This window comes from Biomphalaria glabrata, chromosome 8 (genome assembly GCF_947242115.1).
Source record: "Biomphalaria glabrata chromosome 8, xgBioGlab47.1, whole genome shotgun sequence".
Classification (NCBI taxonomy): domain Eukaryota; kingdom Metazoa; phylum Mollusca; class Gastropoda; family Planorbidae; genus Biomphalaria; species Biomphalaria glabrata.
The window spans coordinates 38687322-38708264 of NC_074718.1; the positions used below are offsets into that span (position 1 = coordinate 38687322).

Consider the following 20943-nt stretch of genomic DNA (forward strand, 5'->3'; position numbering starts at 1 on the left):
CTAAGCAACTAATTCAATAGGTGCGGCAATATACAAAAACGAAAAAAAAACACAAAATAACAAAGTTTTATTGTAAAATCACTTCTGTCTATCACCTACATCAGGGGTTCTCAACCTGTGGTTCGCGATGACAATTTCCCAGGGGTCGCCTAAGACCATCGAAAATAAGGATTGTTATTGTCTATTCTTCTATTGCTGTATGTATGTATGTGTGCGGGGGGTCGCGGCAGAGTGGGGGATTGTAAAAAGGGTCGCCGAGCATAAAAGGTTGAGAACCGCTGACCTACATCGACCCTAACATAATTGCCTAAGCATACATAGAAGAAAACCAAGACTGAATGGAGATGTCACACATATCGAAGCATCATCAATCACTGTCACGACATAATAGTAATCAACATGATAACCATGGATGAAAAACTCTTCCCTTTTTGAATACTTGATGGGTTGGGGAGGGTAGAGCTAAAAATAGAGATAACCTTGACATTGTGTTAGTGATATTACGGAGGATCCTTTTTAAATATTAAAGAAAATTTAAATGCAAATGTTTTGAAATTTTCGTTTGTGAGTGATGCGGATTATTGTTACCAGTTTAATGTACATGTACTTCTGTGTATAATAGCTTTCTTTATAAAGGACTTGGCGCGGTTGGATATAGCCGCGGGTGAGGTAAAAAGGAAGTAAAATATATTAACTCTTTCTCTCCTAATTGACGATACCATCGTTGATGTGACCTCATTAAATTAAATTAATGTTTAATTTTATAAACTTTAATTTGTGCTATATATAACGAGCATGTATTTCCCTCTAATGCAATGCCAAATACATTTTAACTCTTTCTCTCCTGATTGACGATACCATCGTTGAGGTGACCTCATTAAATAAACGTTAATGTTGAATTTTATAAACTTTACTTTAAAAGGAGCATGAATTCCCCTTTAATTCTAGACCAAATACAACATTTTCTGATTAGATACGACAAAGTTATTGAAACTCTATCATAACAGGGGAGTGAAAGAGTAATGAGCAAAATGAGGAATTCTGTCGAAACGTGGACAAATAATTACGGAGAGAAAGAGTTAAAAATACTTTTAAAAAAAACAAAGGTCATATACGGGAGAGAACCACTGAATTACAGTAATTTCTCCTAGTAATGCAAGATTTATTTCCCTTTTAATATATAAATCGCAATACATTTTCTAGTTGGTTAATGTTTTGATTGAAGCATGTGTTGGCATTGCCAGTGAATGATTGTGTGCAAAGTTTCAACTTGATCCGAGAATAGGAAGTGGGAGGAGACAACGTGAAAATAAATCTTGACAGACAGACAGACAGACGATGTGAGTTAATATAAACTGAGTATTTAGGGAGTCTCTTTGAACACACACACACACAAAAGCAAGAATCTAAAAATATTGCGTGTTAAACAACTAACGCACTGGTTGCGCCTTACATCCCCTCCCTCCCCGCATACACACTTGTTGAGTTTACCATTCACCGTTATCTCATGTTATGTATATCATGTCTCAAGTGCTCAGGCCTGTCCTATAAAGGTAGACAGTAATTAAATACCTAAACACCACCCCACCCCCTTGTCTTTTATTTTTCATCGATGTTGACAAAACGTTGTTAAATTATATGTACAAACTACAAGTAGGGTAAGAAAGCACTTCTTAGAAGGTAAAAAAATACCACAGTTCGAAAGAAAGCAAAGGGAGAGAACTTTTCCAGTTTTGTACGACAAGTGCCCGGGTTATGTCCCGTCGCTCCCCAGGGTTTCTGTGTCATCTCCCGGTAGTGATTTAGCATGTGGCAGGTGAACAGCAGATAACATTGTCAACAAAAGTGGATCCGTTTAGTTCTTCTGTTGGTATTTTAGTTTTAAGGTAAGAATGTTTTGAAATAGAGTGGATAATTCCATTTCTACTTTGTTTTCTCTTAATTCGGTCTCCTGTATGATTAACATTATACATTTTTTACCTTTAGTATGTTTCGATATTTTAAAAAAAGCACAAGAGAGATAGTGTGAAATATTTATATATTACTATTAAATAGTGATTAAAATATTAATTAGTATTATTACAACAAAACAAAAGATACAACTAAATAAATACCAAAGTATTAACAAGAAAGACAACATTAAAGAACGGGCAATTAGAGAACAATGTAGTTTGCAATTCACAAATATATACATAGCCCGAGTTTTAAAGTTGTTGAAATTGTGACCCCGTCTTTTAAAGTTGTTGAAATTGTGACCCCGTCTTTTAAAGTTGTTGAAATTGTTAGCCCGTCTTTTAAAGTTGTTGACATTGTTATGACTTTTTTTTTAGCGTAGGTTTATTTACGCATTTTAAGGTTTAATATTTTGAGGATTTATAACTGTTAGTAAAAACTCCCATCTAAGTGACAATTGTAGCCTGGCTTATAAGCCTAAGTTTGTCATTCGCTCACCATTCCGCTCTTTTTCTAGCCTAGTGATGCCAACTTTAACACAGCTCCTCAATTCGTCTGTTCATCTTTAGTGTCATTTGTTAAAAGTATACAATGCGACTCAGTTTGTTCCTAATTTTTTTTGTTTTTAAGTAGAAAATTCGTTATCTTTATAATGCAGCTAAAGCTGTCATAGATGTATGTCCGTCTGTGTCCTTTTTAAGAAGGTACAGAAAAGTAGCAAGATAAAGGCACTAGCAAACACAATGTTGATAAAAAATACATATAATAAATGATTATGTCATGTCTTAGACTTTAATATAATAACTTTATCTTGAAGTGAAAGTATAAATAGACCCAAATCATTCTTCTTTCATTTTGTTTACAAGGTACGGAGTTAGGGACAACACTTCTCTGTGGCCTTCAGTTTCACCTGTTCTCTGCATTTATTTTCATTTCAGTGTTCCCCACATCCACGCAAGTCCCCCCTACTACTCTGTTCCCAAACTCTCACCTGAACGTTGTCACTGTCAGAGGGAAGATAAATGTCTGTTGTCACATTCTTAGTGAGTTACGTGAACTTGCAGACACAGACAATGAAAATATAATGGACTTAATTGTGCGCTTCTTTTGGACAAATATTGACGTTGCGTGTTTGCAGTTAGATCTATTTTAAGACTACAGCTTTCATTAGGCTAAGCTTAACATGGGTCAAATCAAAAACAGAAACAAAAGTTAGACCTAGATGTGTCACCTGTGCGCATGAATGCATATTTTTAAAACATAGCATGGACTATTTGTATCCATTTCATGCTATTTAATAAAGCACACTGCACTGAATTAGACTCGATTAGGCCCTTCATTATTTGAAATGTATAAATCTAGCCCCTCACCCCGGCTATGTCTACGTGAACTTGCAGACACAGACAATGAAAATATAATGGACTAAATTGTGCGCTTCTTTTGGACAAATATTGACGTTGCGTGTTTGCAGTTAGATCTATTTCAAGACTACAGCTTTCATTAGGCTAAGCTTAACATGGGTCAAATCAAAAACAGAAACAAAATTTAGACCTAGATCTGTCATGAATGCATATTTTTAAAACATAGCATGGGCTATTTGTATCCATTTCATGCTATTTAATAAAGCCAACTGCACTGAATTAGACTCGATTAGGCCCTTATTTGAAATGTATAAATCTAGCCCCTCATCCCGGCTACGTCCATGTCTACAGCTTTTAGAAAGCAATTTTTGTTTTGCTTTTTCTTCAAATTAATTTAAAATAACCTGTTTTGGAAGTGGTGGCTATGGCTAGCGTTGCCAAGAGATAAATACAGCACTGGTTTCGATATTCTTCCTTGTGCATACGTAGTTTCATAATTAGGTTAATTAAGCTTAAACTATAATTGCAGAAATAGCATGAATCAGAACAGGCACAGAATATAGAGAATAGTATATTTGATCCTGTTGAGAACCAATGTTTATGTACTGCTGCACTAACGCCACTAGTGAAACACGCTCTGGGTTTCTGGTTTCTCTCGAGAAAGCTTATATAAAAATGTATTTGCTTAAGAGGGTTAACTTTACCATAAACGTGCTAAGGTTTAATGGCTTTATGGTTTCATTCAGAAGAAAGATATAAACATTAACCCATACCTTGCAGAGTGGAGGAAAGAGAATTATCCTTTTTGTTTAAAGAATTTGACTTTTGGATATGAATTTTTGCTCACACTATTTATGTGTCATAATGTTCAAAAAAATGAACTATATTTGTTTTAGATCTAAGTAAATAATAAGACCTGGACTATATTGGGTTAAGTAGATTTATGCAGTTATTAAATTCCAACTGTAATTCTAAGCTATGACTTTCTGGAATCTAAAGTGTTGTCGTATTTATAATTTGAAAAAGTAGAAACATTCATGTTTCTATTTCTAGAAATAGAACTATTAGAGTATTTGACCTAATTTCATGTGGTCAAACTTGTAAAATCCCATTCCAATCCCTAGTAATTACGACTTCTTGAGCTGGTTTCGTCTTAGAGTGACTTTCCACATGCGAAATAAAAAGAATCCGGATGTTGCTGATGACTCATTAAAACAATTTCTTAATACGTTCAGTTGGTAATATCACCTCCATGTGTACGTGGGAATGTTAAACCGAGGTGTTTTAAGGAATGTTGAACAGGGTGTTTTGTGGGAATGCTGAACTGAGGTGTTTTATAGGAACGTTAAACCGAGTTTTTGTGTGTGTGTGAATGTTTAGTCGATGTGTTTTGTCAGAAGTTAAACTTATTTTTTTTAGATAATTTTTAACCGTTTTTTCCTTTTTTTTTTTTTTTTTGTGGAATTTCTTATCTAGGTATATTGGTAGAATGTATATTCTTGCTTCTTCAATGTGTACTGACTAACACATTGATCACGAGATCTCCTAAACTGTCGTACGTATCCGCATGAAATTTCGTACACTTGTTCCTTTTACCTCCTAAGTGCTCACTAAGAACGCCAGTTGACAAATTCGCAACCTGACCAACGCCATTCGGAAAGTACCACAAGCTCTATCAAATCTTTGTATTTTATTTTCGGTATTTCCTCAAAAGGCCGCAGTCTATACATAAAGCATTAAAAAATATATATCATGAATTCCGTATTTTTCAAACCATTTTTTTTTCTTTTGCCACAAGTTTACTTATTTTCAATATGCCTTACGTCATTTCCGCTTCCTTTTAGACGCGGTCTAAACAAAAAACAAAACAAATCCTAATCGCCGAGAAAAAGAGAGAAAGAGGGAGAGAAAGAGAGAGACAGAAAGAGATAGAGAGAGAGAGAGTGTGAGAGAGCAAGTAATCATACTTTGTAACACTGTCAAAGAAAACAAAACAAAAAACTAATCCTAATAGCATTAAAAAAATAAATTACAATTAATAAAAACTAAATGGATATTTCTTTTCATTTAGAGAAAAAGAAAGGTAGACCTGGTAACAGGAATGTGTACGAAGGATTAACTTTTTGTTGTTGGTTGGGGTGGGGGGAGGGATGAGTAAAAATGCCTCTAAAATTAAAAGGCCCAAAATATGAGAGCGTGCATATGTTGGGGGCGCATTATGACGTGGGTCTTTCACCACAAAAAATGGGGGGGTTCCAGAGAGCGAAAAGAGAAAGAAAGAAAAGAAAAGAGACAGGGCCTCGAAATTTCATTGTAACAGTTACACTAATTCACGGGCTAACAGAGTATTTTAGGATGATCGTTGCAACATCACCCTCTAAATTGTCTTACAAAACGGGGAATGCTCAGGAAAGGAAGAGCGGGGCGTGAAATTTCATTGCAAGAGATACACAATTCCCTGGTGTAATAAAGTTGGTTACGTTGATTTTGATTGTTTAAATGAGATTCGTTTTAAACAAAAAAAGGGTGTTCCGGCCGTAATAATCAATACAAATCAAAGGGGCGTACTTACTTGTTAGTGCAAGTATATATAGGTATCTTCTTTCGTAGCTTTAATTTTAGAACTTAATAGAACTTATAGGCAAACATGTCCTTCTGACATAGAGATCTATTTAAATTTACACTTGCGGAAATATGCCCCATTATTATACTGCGTTGAGGGTGCGGCAATAGATTTACATATCCGCGGTTCTCACATTGTGTGATGTGTCGCACTTTGTTTACTTAAGAGTTATCTCATGTATGGTTACAACACACTCATTGAACATACCATCTGTTGTTGAATACAATGACACATATCATATCCGGTCTTATTGTTGTTATATATTTTTTACGTTCGTGATTCGTGCTAGTTTCATGTAAACTTTAATTTGCTAGTGTGATATGTGTGTGACAAGGTGGATTAGAATTTGGCCGTTTTTTGGTGTCTATGAGGTTTTATGATTTGAGAACCCACACTTGCACATATAATCTACAGGCACAGTGTTCTAATGCAGGCAACAAATAATAATATTTAAAATTATGTACAGTTTATTATACAAGAGAAATAATCAAAAGGTGAAATGCTGTACAGTAGCTAGGATGGGATCTAGCGTATAAGTATGTATAAGTCTATCATCATAAGATTCGAGAACCAAGTGGTCTGAGTGTCATCAGGCTGGTTGCTTAGCTTTGAGTCCGGTGCTGCACTGATGAGACGAGTGCGGCTGGTGCTGCCGCTGTTTGCTGGTGGGCTGCCGTAGTGGATCCAGGCGCCGGGTGCAGTCCAACGGTTTAGCTGCAGGGCTCAGCTGCGACTACTGTCAGTCAAGCCAGTGACGAGTCTGTGTCTAGCGTTGTTGCTTGGACACTGGTGAAGAGTAATCAGGGCTGGTATCTGCAGATCTGGTGCTAACAAATCTGGTATCAGCGTTAGGTTGATAGGTTTCCAAGTTCAGGTGGCCTATAAATAAAAGCACCAATACAAAGTGAAATAAGGGAATGAAAATAGACCAGAGCTCAAACAAGAGATCGATGTGCTCCCTGCCAACTCTCCAGTAAGAATGAGATCGGACGATGAAAATTTATTTCCGGATATGGAGAGAGGGAGGGGCTACAGCGGTGGGGAGATGAGCGCAAAGGTGGTTTAGACTATCTGGCGACTTTTGATAAAGAATTCCCCGCTTGACCGAGACGAAGTTTCCGGGGATAGACATTGCGTGAAGGCGCGAATTGAAAGACCAGGAAATCGGTCGGCTGTCATCCCTTTGTCTTCTGTCCAGGTGGTTAGAGAACGAGAGGGGGTGATGAACGGCGGTGGCCAGGGCAAGATAGATGACACCTGGACATTGGCCAGTGCCAGCCGATCAACGTTGCCCGAGGCGTTTGAGTTGAATGGGGTCTTTGAAGTGGGCCAGCCGCTCCCGGATGTCCGCCAAGATAGGCAAAGGGAGTGTACTCTCGTCAAGAGTGTAGTGCGGCACGTGTCAAGATGGGGAAGGTAAAATGTCACATCGGTGCCAAGGGGCTGGGGTTGGATTGGAGGGGTGGCGGCTGTGTTTTTAGCTCTTGATTGGCTAAATTTAAGAAAATTAATGATAAATAGTTATTAATATAATAAAATGCTTGGACCTGAGTGATACCTTGAGTGAGCTAAAACGGGTTATCACAATGTGCTCCTGATAAACTTTAATTTGCTAGTGCGATATGTGCTCCTGTTAAACTTTAATTTGATAGTGTGATATATGCGCCTGTTAAACTTTAATTTGCTAGTGTGATATGTGCTCCTGTAAAACTTTAATTTGATAGTGTGATATATGCGCCTGTTAAACTTTAATTTGCTAGTGGGATATGTGCTCCTGTTAAACTTTAATTTGATAGTGTGATATATGCGCCTGTTAAACTTTAATTTGCTAGTGTGATATGTGCTCCTGTTAAACTTTAATTTGATAGTGTGATATATGCGCCTGTTCAACTTTAATTTGCTAGTGGGATATGTGCTTCTGTTAAACTTTAATTTGCTAGTGTGATATGTGCTCCTGTTAAACTTTAATTTGCTAGTGGGATATGTGCTTCTGTTAAACTTTAATTTGCTAGTGTGATATGTGCTCCTGTTAAACTTTAATTTGATAGTGTGATATATGCGCCTGTTAAACTTTAATTTGCTAGTGGGATATGTGCTTCTGTTAAACTTTAATTTGCTAGTGGGATATGTGCTTCTGTGAAACTTTAATTTGCTAGTGTGATATGTGCTCCTGTTAAACTTTAATTGGATAGTGGAATATATGCGCCTGTTAAACTTTAATTTGCTAGTGGGATATGTGCTTCTGTTAAACTTTAATTTGATAGTGGGATATATGCGCCTGTTAAACTTTAATTTGCTAGTGGGATATGTGCTTCTGTTAAACTTTAATTTGATAGTGTGATATATGCGCCTGTTAAACTTTAATTTGCTAGTAGGGTATGTGCTCCTGTTAAACTTTAATTTGCTAGTGGGATAAGTGCTCCTGTTAAACTTTAATTTGCTAGTGGGATAAGTGCTCCTGTTAAACTTTAATTTGCTAGTGGGGTATGTGCTCCTGTTAAACTTTAATTTGATAGTGTAATATATGCGCCTGTTAAACTTTAATTCGCTAGTGTGATATGTGCTCCTGTTAAACTTTAATTTGATAGTGTGATATATGCGCCTGTTAAACTTTAATTTGCTAGTGGGATATGTGCTTCTGTTAAACTTTAATTTGCTAGTGTGATATGTGCTTCTGTTAAACTTTAATTTGATAGTGGGATATATGCGCCTGTTAAACTTTAATTTGCTAGTGGGATATGTGCTTCTGTGAAACTTTAATTTGCTAGTGTGATATGTGCTCCTGTTAAACTTTAATTGGATAGTGGAATATATGCGCCTGTTAAACTTTAATTTGCTAGTGGGATATGTGCTTCTGTTAAACTTTAATTTGATAGTGGGATATATGCGCCTGTTAAACTTTAATTTGCTAGTGGGATATGTGCTTCTGTTAAACTTTAATTTGATAGTGTGATATATGCGCCTGTTAAACTTTAATTTGCTAGTAGGGTATGTGCTCCTGTTAAACTTTAATTTGCTAGTGGGATAAGTGCTCCTGTTAAACTTTAATTTGCTAGTGGGATAAATGCTCCTGTTAAACTTTAATTTGCTAGTGGGATAAGTGCTCCTGTTAAACTTTAATTTGCTAGTGGGGTATGTGCTCCTGTTAAACTTTAATTTGCTAGTGGGGTATGTGCTCCTGTTAAACTTTAATTTGCTAGTGGGATAAGTGCTCCTGTTAAACTTTAATTTGCTAGTGGGGTATGTGCTCCTGTTAAACTTTAATTTGCTAGTGGGATAAGTGCTCCTGTTAAACTTTAATTTGGTGGACGGATGTACGCTCCTGTTAAATTTTAATTAGGTAGTGGCATAAATGCTCCTGTAAAACTTTCATTTGGTAGTTAGATAACCACTCCTGCTAAAGTCACCATAATATCTTGGTCATATTTGAATGTAAACAAACATTTGAGTCTCTTATCAGTCAAAAACAAACGTACAACTTCCGCATAGATTATAGAAGAGTTGTTAGGTTTCTTGTAGAGTCAGAAGGAATCGACTTTAGTGTTTGATAAGTCAAAGGCCACAGTTGACGAAGTATCAGTTCACTCAGGGTCAAGTAGATATATGTATCCCGTTTTTTAAATTTTTGCATCCAGTTTAAGGTTGCTTGTGCCTAACATACAATGGACCATGAAAACAATTAAAAACAAAATTTTGCTGTCAAAAATGTAGCTGGAACAAAAATTAGAACTTTAAAAGTTCAAAATAAAAAATACTTTTTTAAATAAAAACTTCGCTTATGTTTAGTAAAATTGCATTAATTATTAAAAAAAAAAAAAAAAAAAAGAAAATTGCTTTAGTTGGAGTTCGAACTCGGGCCTCCATGATGAAAGGCCGATGTGTTTTGCCACTGAGTTATTCAAGTACTTATAAAAATAAAAGGCTTTATTAATCAATAGTTGAGAATTTACAGAATAACAGTGCCGATCTAGTACATTTTAAATATAAAATTAAACAAATTGATTACGGCTAATATAATACTACTACTAATAATAATGAGGCTTGACTTCGAGTCCGAAGATTAATGGGGAATACAGTATCTCTGGTGGCTGCGCAGCCCCAACTGTGACCTACATATTTTGCCACATCCAGGGCAAGCATAACCATTGTCCGCAGGTGGTCGATTTAGATATTCTTTTCGCCGTCTGCGTCTGTCCTCGACAGCGGATTTTTGTTGGTCTTAAATGTGCATTCCGCGGCCTTTGTGAGTGACCTCCAGCTGTCTCGTTCTGAGGCCGTATGCAACCAGGTGCTCTCTTCTATGTTAGCTATGGCAAGTTGGAGCCTAAGCTGGTCTTTGAAGCGTTTCCGTGGGGCACCACCTTTGAGCTCATCCAAAAAGACTGCCTTTGGCATACGTTCGTCCCCAATACGGGATTCGTGCCCTGCCCTGATTAACTAATTGATTAACTGAATCAGAAAGTGATGTGTCAATTTAGACCTTAGCTTACTTTATATTACCCACAGAATTGTATAGGTCGAGTGTGTTAAGAACTTCTAATGGAATGACAAACGGTGTGGACGAAAGAAATGTTGGAGATAGAAATGTCCTCGATTCGTTCAAACGTTTATCTGGAGAAGCTCTGTGGAGAATATGAAAACTCTTGACACCATTACATACTGTCAGAGCTGTTACTAAATATATGTATATAAGAGGAGTGGTTCTTCAAATAACAATGACTGTACCCCACGAGAAAATATACAATTGTTTGCTTCATAAAACTACAACAAATAAGCTAAGGGGCTAAGAACTTTCAATCGTTCAAACACTAAATCGGTTTCGAAAATGGAGGCCGAGGCATTCATGTATATCTAGACTACTCCGCAAATATTTAGGGTACAGCTAATCTTTATTGTTTGTGTGAAGTAGGTTATCTGACGTATTGACCGTGTTACAGGCACCTATTGATACACATGGCAAATTTTTGTAAAACTTTTAATAACTGTTTTGCACAATGACAATTTGTTTGTGTACATCTACAATCATTACCGAAGATCTAGTATTCACTTTTGTGCAATAACGCACAATGATTTGTAAAATATTTTTCTGTTGTGTAATTGTATATCATTGTATCTTACGGCTTATGCAGAGTGCTGAAACAAATGATTTACTGGATAGATAGATGTGAAACTTTAATCTGAGATTTTAAAAATTATACATAGTCAACAAAGTTTACTCCTGTTAAACATCGTATTGCATCCTCCTGAAGAGACATAATGTATAGAGAATGTGACATTTCTCTGACACCACAGCTGTAAGCGTTACAGTTCTTTATGGCTGTGGAAGTAAATTACAATTTTTACCAATATTGATGTTCCAATTTGCTTCAATTAGATTACAACTTCTCTGTCTTCTGCTCAAAAGACTCCTAAAATCGATGTTTCATTGTTTGCTAGAGATAAGGGGAACAGTTTTATCTTTTTTTTTTAATTCAAGGCTTTGTTTAATCCAATGCTGTCGATGGATTAATTGGTCAAACTCATACAACCCTCAAGTTCTATCAAATAGTTCAACTTTTTTTTATACAAGGTGCTAAATACAAAGTATAAATGTCAAATGTCAAAAGGCATTGTTATCATTATTTGAAAATAAGGACGACTGTACTTGAACCCATGCTAAATAGATTTAAATCTCTTTATTTCAGAATTTGATCTAGATAAAACAAAATATGTGTAGAAAAAACTTTTCATAAAAAATTTTCTTGATGGACTTTTGGTCGACTTCAACTTGCTGGATTTCAATAATTTAAAAAAAAATTGCTCTTGTAAAGCGCGTCTTTCATTGCTCAGTGCGCTCTGGTTCAATTCCTTTTGTGAACATTGAGTGTGTTGGGGAGGGGAGGGAGAATAATCTAGAACAGTGTTTCTCAAACTTTTTCCTTAACGGTACACTGTGAGTATTTAACAGAAAACTTTTTTTTTTTATAGATATTAATTCACGTATTGGCCAGCATGTTAATTATTCCACTAGTTCGTGGAAAAACTATTAAAAACTATTGAAACACTGACCTAGAAAAAGATTTCCGGGGAACACAGTTTTGGAACACTGACCTAGAATAAGATTTCCGAGCTACTTTGGGGGTGCTGAGATAACAATAAGGCATTTTCCTAAAAGCCTTGATATTGTCATACAACTTATTAGATGTGAAATGGATTTGAAGTTTTCTTTATATCTAAGGACTCATTTTTGATGGAATTTTAGAATACACTTCTTTGCTTTACAATCAATCGTCCCTTATTAGGTGGAACATTAGCCTAGCGTACTTTTACATGTAAGGTGGGCTCCTTTAATAGTAAAGCCATAATTGGTCTATCTATCTTTCCCATAGTTTTTTTCTGTCTTTCCTCCGTCCAGTAACCTGTCGGACAACTGGAGAGACCACTAGTATTACGAGTCTACATCTACACGTTTGTTCGCCTTACGGTCTCATCTAAGACGACATAAAATGTGTTATGACTGTGGGGGGGCCTAGGGGGTAAGTGAAAGTTAACAGGTCCCTCATATTTCTATATTAATTCGTTTAGCCGAGTGTTATAAAGAACTACGTGACAAGGGAGGTAATACGCTTGTTGCTTTGAACTGAGCTGTTCCTACATAGCGCAGACTGTAATTGATTTTGGGGCCGTATCGAAGCAGGGGAAAGTTTCATCTCACCCTGACGATAGTCTTGAAAGGACGCCATATCAGTTGATATGACGTATACTATTCTAACAACTATTTCGGTAATATGTTTATTTATTTGCTAAGAAGTCTTTCTCTCTCTCTCTCTCTCCAGTATTTTCTTCCATTCCTTTGTTCTCCACTCATACCCTACATTAACCTCTGCCACTCCCCGAGGGTTCTAACGCTAAAGAGGAAAAAAAAACTAAGGATATTTACGTGTTTTTTTTTTTTAATTTATTTTTAATACACATCTTTTTTGTATTTATAGCATGCTCAGAGCTCCTTGGTTCTCTTTTGAGGACCAGTGGAAGAAGGCTACCGTGATAGCTCGAGGCGCTTCACAAACGCAACTCTGCTCGAGTCGGGATTCAAACTTGAGCCCCCTCGTTTGATAGCGATTTTTGCCTCTTTGCCACTCACCCCAACTATTTAAATACTCACCTTTTATTTTAGCCTGGTTTCAGCCCTGGTAGGAATGATATTATCATTTTCGGTCAGAGTGTTACAAGATCATCTGTCGTCATCGAGAAGTACATAGAAGTCTAATCTATAAAGCGCTGGTTATGAGAGTATATGTGTTTTCGTGTGTGAATGTTGTTCGTATTTGCATCTATATTGTTATTGCACAGTAGTTACGCTGAGGTTGTCAATTATAGTCAAACAAAATTTCCATTAGATTGGATCAATAAAATTATCTTATCTTATCTTATCATATTTCCGAATGTTTGTCTGACTTAAAAAAAAAAGAAAAAAAAACATAAATCTAGGCCAAGTGAGTAAAGAAATATTGAATAGTTATAAATAATTATGTCCAAAAAAGCGTCAATATAAGTTGCTATACGAAAACCAAAGTACAACCCAACTCTAAAAGGTACCTGACATTAGTTGGGGAAAATAAAACCAAAGTACAACCCAACTCTAATGGGTACCTGACATTAGTTGGGGAAAATAAAACCAAAGTACAACCCAACTCTAATGGGTATCTGACATTAGTTGGGGAAAATAAAACCAAAGTACAACCCAACTCTAATGGGTACATGACATTAGTTGGGGAAAATAAAACCAAAGTACAACCCAACTCTAATGGGTATCTGACATTAGTTGGGGAAAATAAAACCAAAGTACAACCCAACTCTAATGGGTATCTGACATTAGTTGGGGAAAATAAAACCAAAGTACAACCCAACTCTAATGGGTATCTGACATTAGTTGGGGAAAATAAAACCAAAGTACAACCCAACTCTAATGGGTACCTGACATTAGTTGGGGAAAATAAAACCAAAGTACAACCCAACTCTAATGGGTATCTGACATTAGTTGGGGAAAATAAAACCAAAGTACAACCCAACTCTAATGGGTACCTGACATTAGTTGGGGAAAGTAAAACCAAAGTACAACCCAACTCTAATGGGTATGTTTTTTAATTTCGGCAGAAGACTATTCACACTTTAGGCCTATTAATGGAGCCCAAGCCACTGGTAGAAATTTGCAACCTTTCTTGACCACGCTCTTGGAATTACATGCCTGTATTTCGCTATAGATTTTATATCGAAAAGGAAAGTTTTTTTTCGTCAAATCATCTGTTGAGGGGTTTTAAACTAAAAAATCTCTGGAGTTTTTTTTTTGTTTTTTTAATTCAAAACTCCATTTAGCTACGATCATAGAATTTGGTGACTGTAGTTTGCTTTAAAATAATATTGAAGAGAGAGGTTTTCAACTCTTATCGCTCTGTAGGGGAATTTTAAATTCAAAACCATCTGAAGGGGTTTTAAACTTTAAAGAAAAAGCCATCAACTCAAAACCCCTTTGGCTACGCTCATAGATTTTATAGTGTGTAATTTGCTTTTTTTTTATATTGAAGAGGTACTTTTTAGCTTCAAACCCCAATTGGAGGGGGGGGGGTTTAAACTCAAAACCCCTTTGGCTACGCTCATAGAATTTGAATGTGTATTGCTTTTTTTTATATTGAAGAGGGGGTTTATCGTATATTTTTGAGGGGGTTTTAAAATCAAAATCTTCCTTAACTGTGCTGTTGGAATTTGGGGATTGTTGTTTGCATTTTTTTTTTGTTTTGTTTTATAGAAGAGGGGGATTTAACTGCAAAAACCTCTGGTAGGGGGTTTAAAACTCAAAACCCCCTGATAGAGGGTTTTTAGCTCAAAACCCCCTCGGCTGTGCTGTGGTAAGTGATGATTTAGTATTAAAATCTCACCTATAATAAACAAAATGAAAGCAAAAATCAATCACTTAATTCCGTTCCCCCCCTCCATTTCGGGGGGGGGGGTTGAACCCCAAGAACCGCCCCCCTGGCTACGCCCATGGTAGTACAGTCTACAAATGAAAAGTAGCCACCTGGTACTAATATTTCAACCAGATCCTGCGATATGTCAGCATCGAATCAAAGATTTCTCTCTTGAAGATCAAAACATTGAAATGCAGTTCTTTAAGGATTTTACATTTGATTCTTGTGTGAAGACGAGATCCCTTCTTGGTCCGATTAATTTTTATCATTTGATAATCACTATCATTCCCCTATCCACACCGAACATGATCTATTGACCGTGTTTCTTTTTTCTTTTCTGCCCTTTACCTTGACTGGAATATCTTTCAAAGACAGGCCCGTGCATTCTTCCCATCTATACTTTGTTCGCTTATTTCCTTCCACCAACGCGTTTTTTTCACCGAGGGCGCCACTTTGGAGCCACTTGATATGTAATTATTCCCTCTGTATGCATTAAATGTGACAAAATAAGTAGGTCGCAACTGGGTCTGCTTAGTCATGTGAAATAATTGCACTCATTCTTGGTCTCGTTGAAATGAAAGACTATACTTGATGTAACACACTCATTGAAACTTTTTTTTTCAACTTTTATATATCGATTACTAGTTAACTAGATTAGCAATATCCCCCTGTTGTTATATCAGCTGAGTGGCGGAGGTAACTGACCTTGAAGAGGTCTTAGAGCAGCGGTTCTCAACCTTTTAAGCTCGGCGACCCCTTTTTACAGTCCCCCCACTCTGCCGCGACCCTCCACCCCCACCCAACACACAATAGAAGATAAGACAAAAACAAGCCAAATTTTCGATGGTCTTATGCGACCCCTAGCAAATCGTAAATCGACCCACAAGGGGGTAGCGATCCATAGGTTGAGAACCCCTGTCTTAGAGGATCTAAACATCATTGAGATGATTCTCGTTACCTTTCAGAGGACACACATCTCATATCATCAGGAAATTCCTTTGTGGACACTGTTAAGAGACTATACTCAATTAGGTTTACTTGATAAAGAGTTTCGATCTTCTTATTGGTGACAGCTGCCAACGAAACCATTTAAAAAGAAGAAAACCTTTATTCAGCATAGCCAAAGGTCTATAAATTCTGATCTAGATCTATAATATAAACATATCAATAGTATTCAAATAGAAAAGCATTTATTTTTACAGGAAATAATGGGGTAAAATATTGAATAATGTTATTTATTGTATTATTTTGAAATGTTACTTATTGAGTATTATATTCTTTCAGATCGGTGGAAACACTTTGGCAAGGGAAATAACTTGAACTTGAAAATGAAGAAGTCAATTTATATCGCACATTTCCTCCCTTTGTTATTGACGACATTAGCAAGCGCTGAAGACTACCAGGCCTGGAGTGAGAGAAGTTATTTGGACGAAGATCACGAGTTCACCTGCAACGATACCTTAGGAAACATTTTTGTTAGTATTCCTTTCTTTTCCCCATTAAAATTTATTCATATTTTATGTACCTCAACGTTGAGGCTGAAAAATATATATATAATAAAGAGATAAACTCTATATATGTGCACAATTATGCAATGGCAGTAAGAAATGAACACATTTCTCATTTCCTATGGACTTGAAGATGACTGCAAGGCCCAATCCTCAATTTAAAAAGCCGTCCGCATACGTGACATGGCTGGGTTTGGTCAGTTGCAGGTAGGCCTGCTTCTTCTCTCAGCTTTTTGTTGGTTCGGCGCTCTTTCACGCTGGCCTCTCTTCTTGCTTCAAATCTCGAGACTCCGAGACTCACAGCTTCACGCGATGAGGAGCGATCGAGTGCTACTATCGTCTTACTGGAACTGCTGAGAACCAATAAAAGAATTTGACCAAATTGTCGAGATGCAATTAGATCATCAAGATTAAAGAACAACATCTCGAGCTTTAAATAGTTATTTAATTATAATAGTCCCAGAGTTCAAAATGTAAAGTAGCGATTAGTTGTTCTGTTCAATCTTAAGGTGTATGGTAAAGGACAAATCCAGGCCTTTGACACGCGGTCAACCATACACCAGTACGCTAGTAAATTATTTTGCTTCTGGACACTAATTATTACTTATTAATGCAAATGATTGGCAAGAATCAAGACAAGGGAGGGAACTTTTTTCACCGTAAGACACAGTTTGCCAATCGCGTTTCAAAATTTGAATTTGTGACACAGGGTACGACTTGATTAAGATGCATTCCTACACTATTTTTTTTCGTATCTTTTACCGTATCTCTTTTTTTGTCTCTTATCTTATCTTATTTTTCAAAGTTAACTATACCTTACTTGTCTGTTAGTCCATCGTACTCAAGGAAATGAATAAAATTACTTAGGCCACCTCAATGGCTATGCTGTGAATTTTATCTCAATATCAAATATACTGTAAGCTATAGGAAGTTATAAGCCATCAGCGTACCGTAGTTCACCGTAAATGCCACTAAAAATTTACAATCTCTGCTGATGACTGCACTCCTGGCCTCGCAGGTTTCAACGCCGACAGTAACAGACTTCCTCCACGAGGAGTGGTCAATGGCGTTTTACCAGTAGCGGACGTCGCTTTCACTTCCTCTGAGAGAACATTTCGAAGTCTACAGTTCGTTACATTTACAGACTTTTGTGAATCTAGCTCATATCGTGAAGCAAAAATGTCAGGACTGATTTAAAGAGTCTATCTCTATGCACAGTATATAATTTACATGATTAGGCAAGGAAACCACTCGACCATCAAGATTACCCCCCCTCCCCCCATAAAGGATCATTTTGATCAGGGAAGCTCGTCTTGTCCTGAGTTGCTGCGGTAACATTGAATCGATGAACCATTGTTCGTGCCCTGGTCAGATGGTCAGTATTGTTTGTCCAATGTTCTTAAATTAAAAATGTATTTCCTAGTGCAGCCTTTATGTATGTAGAGTTTAAGGGCGTTAACTTAACGAAGGAGCAAGGTTAGATGACGGATATTCATGTCTTATGGTATGCAGAGGTCAAGCGACTGTTAGGCCTTTGGCCTAAATTATATTTTCTTCCCCAACATACGGAGTGTACTTCTACCTTTAAGTTTACCAGTCCTTCGTGCCAGTCCACGGTTCAGTCAACATTCGCCATGCAGCGCCAACAACACACTTCCCAGTGTAGCTCCAGGTCCACGGCAACCACCTCCTCCTAACACGTAGGACGAAATCATCTTTTTCATGAAGTAACGTCTGTATTATATAAGATAACACGCCAGCTAGCAAGCAGGACGAAGTACATCTCTTTCTTCTTGTTACAGAACGTCATACTCAGTTATTCCCTTCTTGTTGCTTTGGGAGGATGGAAGCTTCTCTCTTCCTCTAACCAGTACGTTCTTGTACCGTGTTGAATAGTGTGCAATATCGTATGGGATGGAAGTGCGTAAGTAAGTTAGTACTTTAGCACAAAGATTCATAGTTATATCTTCTTATTTTTTCCCAGATAGAAACTGACAGTCAGCTGAAATGGTCAAGACAACATCAGTCGGGCTACATAGAGACCAATGGTCAGTACGAGCTGAAAGATTTCGGTGGCATCGCTAACATGACACTGCTGATCAAAAACGTAACTGGCGATCATGCAGGGATCTACTTCTGTCACGTGTTCAACAGTACAGGCCAACTGGTCGGGCGAGCTGTAAAAGGACTGAACTTAGCTGGCCCGTTGTATAAAGATTACACCGACGAGGTGAGAACTACTGGTCAATATATGTAGGCCCTACTAACAAAAGAAACATAAAACACTGAACCATATAACTTACAAATACAAAAAAATAAATAAATAATAAAACTAATAAAATACCCAGAAATGAGTGTCCGAAATTTGTTTTTACATTAAATATTATCTATAATCGACATGTCATGATGTCGAGTGTCAAAATGCAGTGGCCCTAAAGAGGTCAAGTCCCCCCAGGCCCCCAAATCCCCAGCCACGCCACTGCCTGCGAGGGAAACATTTAATTTAGGAAATGATCGGTTTGAGATGGTTGGATAAATACTTAGATCTAAAAGAAGATCTAGCAGAGAAATTAAAAAAAAAATATTTTTTTTTAGAAAATACTTCTCGTTTTATTGTTAGGGTGGATTATTTCCAGACACACTGGAGTAATTTATAAATAAAGAAATTAATACCATTGCTTCTGTGGCAAACATAATAAATAAAAATTAAGGTTTTCTTTGTTTTAACTGCACTAAAAACTAACAAGCCATTTATATTTATTTCCTATTTATGATATACTTTCAGTATAAATGGAACATCATTGTTGGCTTTATCTCTTCTGGCTGTGTCATGGCGCTGATCATCGGCGTCGGCCTCGTGGAGAACTTCCGGTATTTGTCCGATGAGCAGAAGCAGAAACGGAAAGACAGGAAGAACGGGAAAATCCCGAGAGCCAATCTGGCAGCTCACCAGGCGAACGGGATAGACAACGGAATGATGGACATGGACGATGTATCCACTGTCTCGGACTCCAAGAAAGAACACACCAACGGAATCAACCCATTTGGCCATGATCTTGCTAATACACATCTATAAATAGCGACAACACATCTGCTTAATTTAAAAATTTCGTTTTTTTTCTCATTTTTATACCTAACTCTATTTATTGATATGTATATATATTTAATATATAATGGTACAACTTGCTTTAGTTTGCAACGAAAGAGAGCAGAAAGCGTAAAATGGCAAAGTAATGAAAAACCTCCTTGTGGTAAAATTACCATGCCAGGCTTCACCCACATATCGCAATAATGTCTTCACCAACTATCTGCTATCTTAACTGGGTCCCAACATTGACACGTGAGCAGTGGCGTATTGAATTGGGTTAAGTGGGGCAGTCGCCCTGGGTGCCTGAGCTTAGGGAGGACCAAAATGGTTCTCATAACACTACATAAAATAGCACATATTTCTGACGCTGCGTTCGTTTCTTCGATTACGTTCTATGTAAGTATTGTAGTCTTAGTCTTAGTCTTAGTCTCAGTCTTAGTCTTAGTCTTAGTCTTAGTCTTAGTCTCAGTCTTAGTCTTAGTCTCAGTCTCAGTCTTAGTCTTAGTCTCAGTCTTAGTCTTAGTCTTAGTCTTAGTCTCAGTCTTAGTCTTAGTCTTAGTCTCAGTCTTAGTCTTAGTCTTAGTCTCAGTCTCAGTCTTAGTCTTAGTCTCAGTCTCAGTCTCAGTCTTAGTCTTAGTCTTAGTCTCAGTCTTAGTCTTAGTCTCAGTCTTAGTCTTAGTCTCAGTCTTAGTCTTAGTCTTAGTCTTAGTCTTAGTCTCAGTCTTAGTCTCAGTCTTAGTCTTAGTCTTAGTCTTAGTCTTAGTCTCAGTCTTAGTCTCAGTCTTAGTCTTAGTCTCAGTCTCAGTCTTAGTCTCAGTCTTAGTCTTAGTCTTAGTCGTAGTCTCAGTCTCAGTCTTAGTCGTAGTCTTAGTCTTAGTCTCAGTCTTAGTCTTAGTCTTTACTGATGATTTTTCATGTGCAAATATGAATGACGTACACGATCTGAAGATAAAGGTGTAGGGGTGTGTGCACTGACAGCCCTTGCTGTCCAGGGCGTCTGGCACCTTTGTTGCAACCAAGCATTTGGGTGGCAAGTCCCAAATTAGTTAACGCTACCAATCAGAAAGATTCTTTTTTTTTTTTAGGCAATCTCCATTTTCGTATGTTGCGTTAACTTCTTAAGTGCTTCGCTGTTTGGCCAAGGGTGTCCAGGTCAAAGGTCGGGCAAATAGTTTTGCCATTATATATATATAAATATCATGAATAAATCATTCATTGTTTCAGCCCTTAGATTCACATTTGTAATCAGTATTTTACATTTCTGTTAAGTTTAACATTATTTTCTATTTTTATGTTATTTTGTAAATAAATTTATGGAAATTGAATTAAACGCATTTTTGTTTGGGTTAGTTTATTATTAAATGTCATAAACATAGACGTAACTACGGTAAAAGTAAATGGAATTAATCTATTCTTGGAATCATGACAAACAATTAAAAAACAACACTCCACTGACGTGGAAAAA

The 20943-nt window shown here is 37.0% G+C and overlaps 1 protein-coding gene across 1 annotated transcript; it reads left to right on the plus strand.

Moving 5' to 3' along the window:
- Positions 1-1714: 1714 nt before the first annotated feature.
- Positions 1715-20808, plus strand: LOC106063136 (uncharacterized). Its single transcript, XM_056038527.1, has 4 exons — positions 1715-1886; positions 16167-16357; positions 18375-18620; positions 19176-20808. Exons 2-4 carry the CDS (start codon positions 16211-16213, stop codon positions 19464-19466), a joined length of 684 nt encoding a protein of 227 aa, XP_055894502.1. The 5' UTR covers positions 1715-1886; positions 16167-16210; the 3' UTR covers positions 19467-20808.
- Positions 20809-20943: the final 135 nt, after the last annotated feature.

Bases quoted from the DNA above. Each gene is read 5' to 3' on its own strand.
- LOC106063136 (XM_056038527.1), top strand. From the start codon at position 16,211: ATGAAGAAGTCAATTTATATCGCACATTTCCTCCCTTTGTTATTGACG. The intron at 16,358-18,374 runs GTTAGTATTCCT...ATTTTTTCCCAG, and splicing joins ATACCTTAGGAAACATTTTT to ATAGAAACTGACAGTCAGCT. The intron at 18,621-19,175 runs GTGAGAACTACT...ATATACTTTCAG, and splicing joins ATAAAGATTACACCGACGAG to TATAAATGGAACATCATTGT.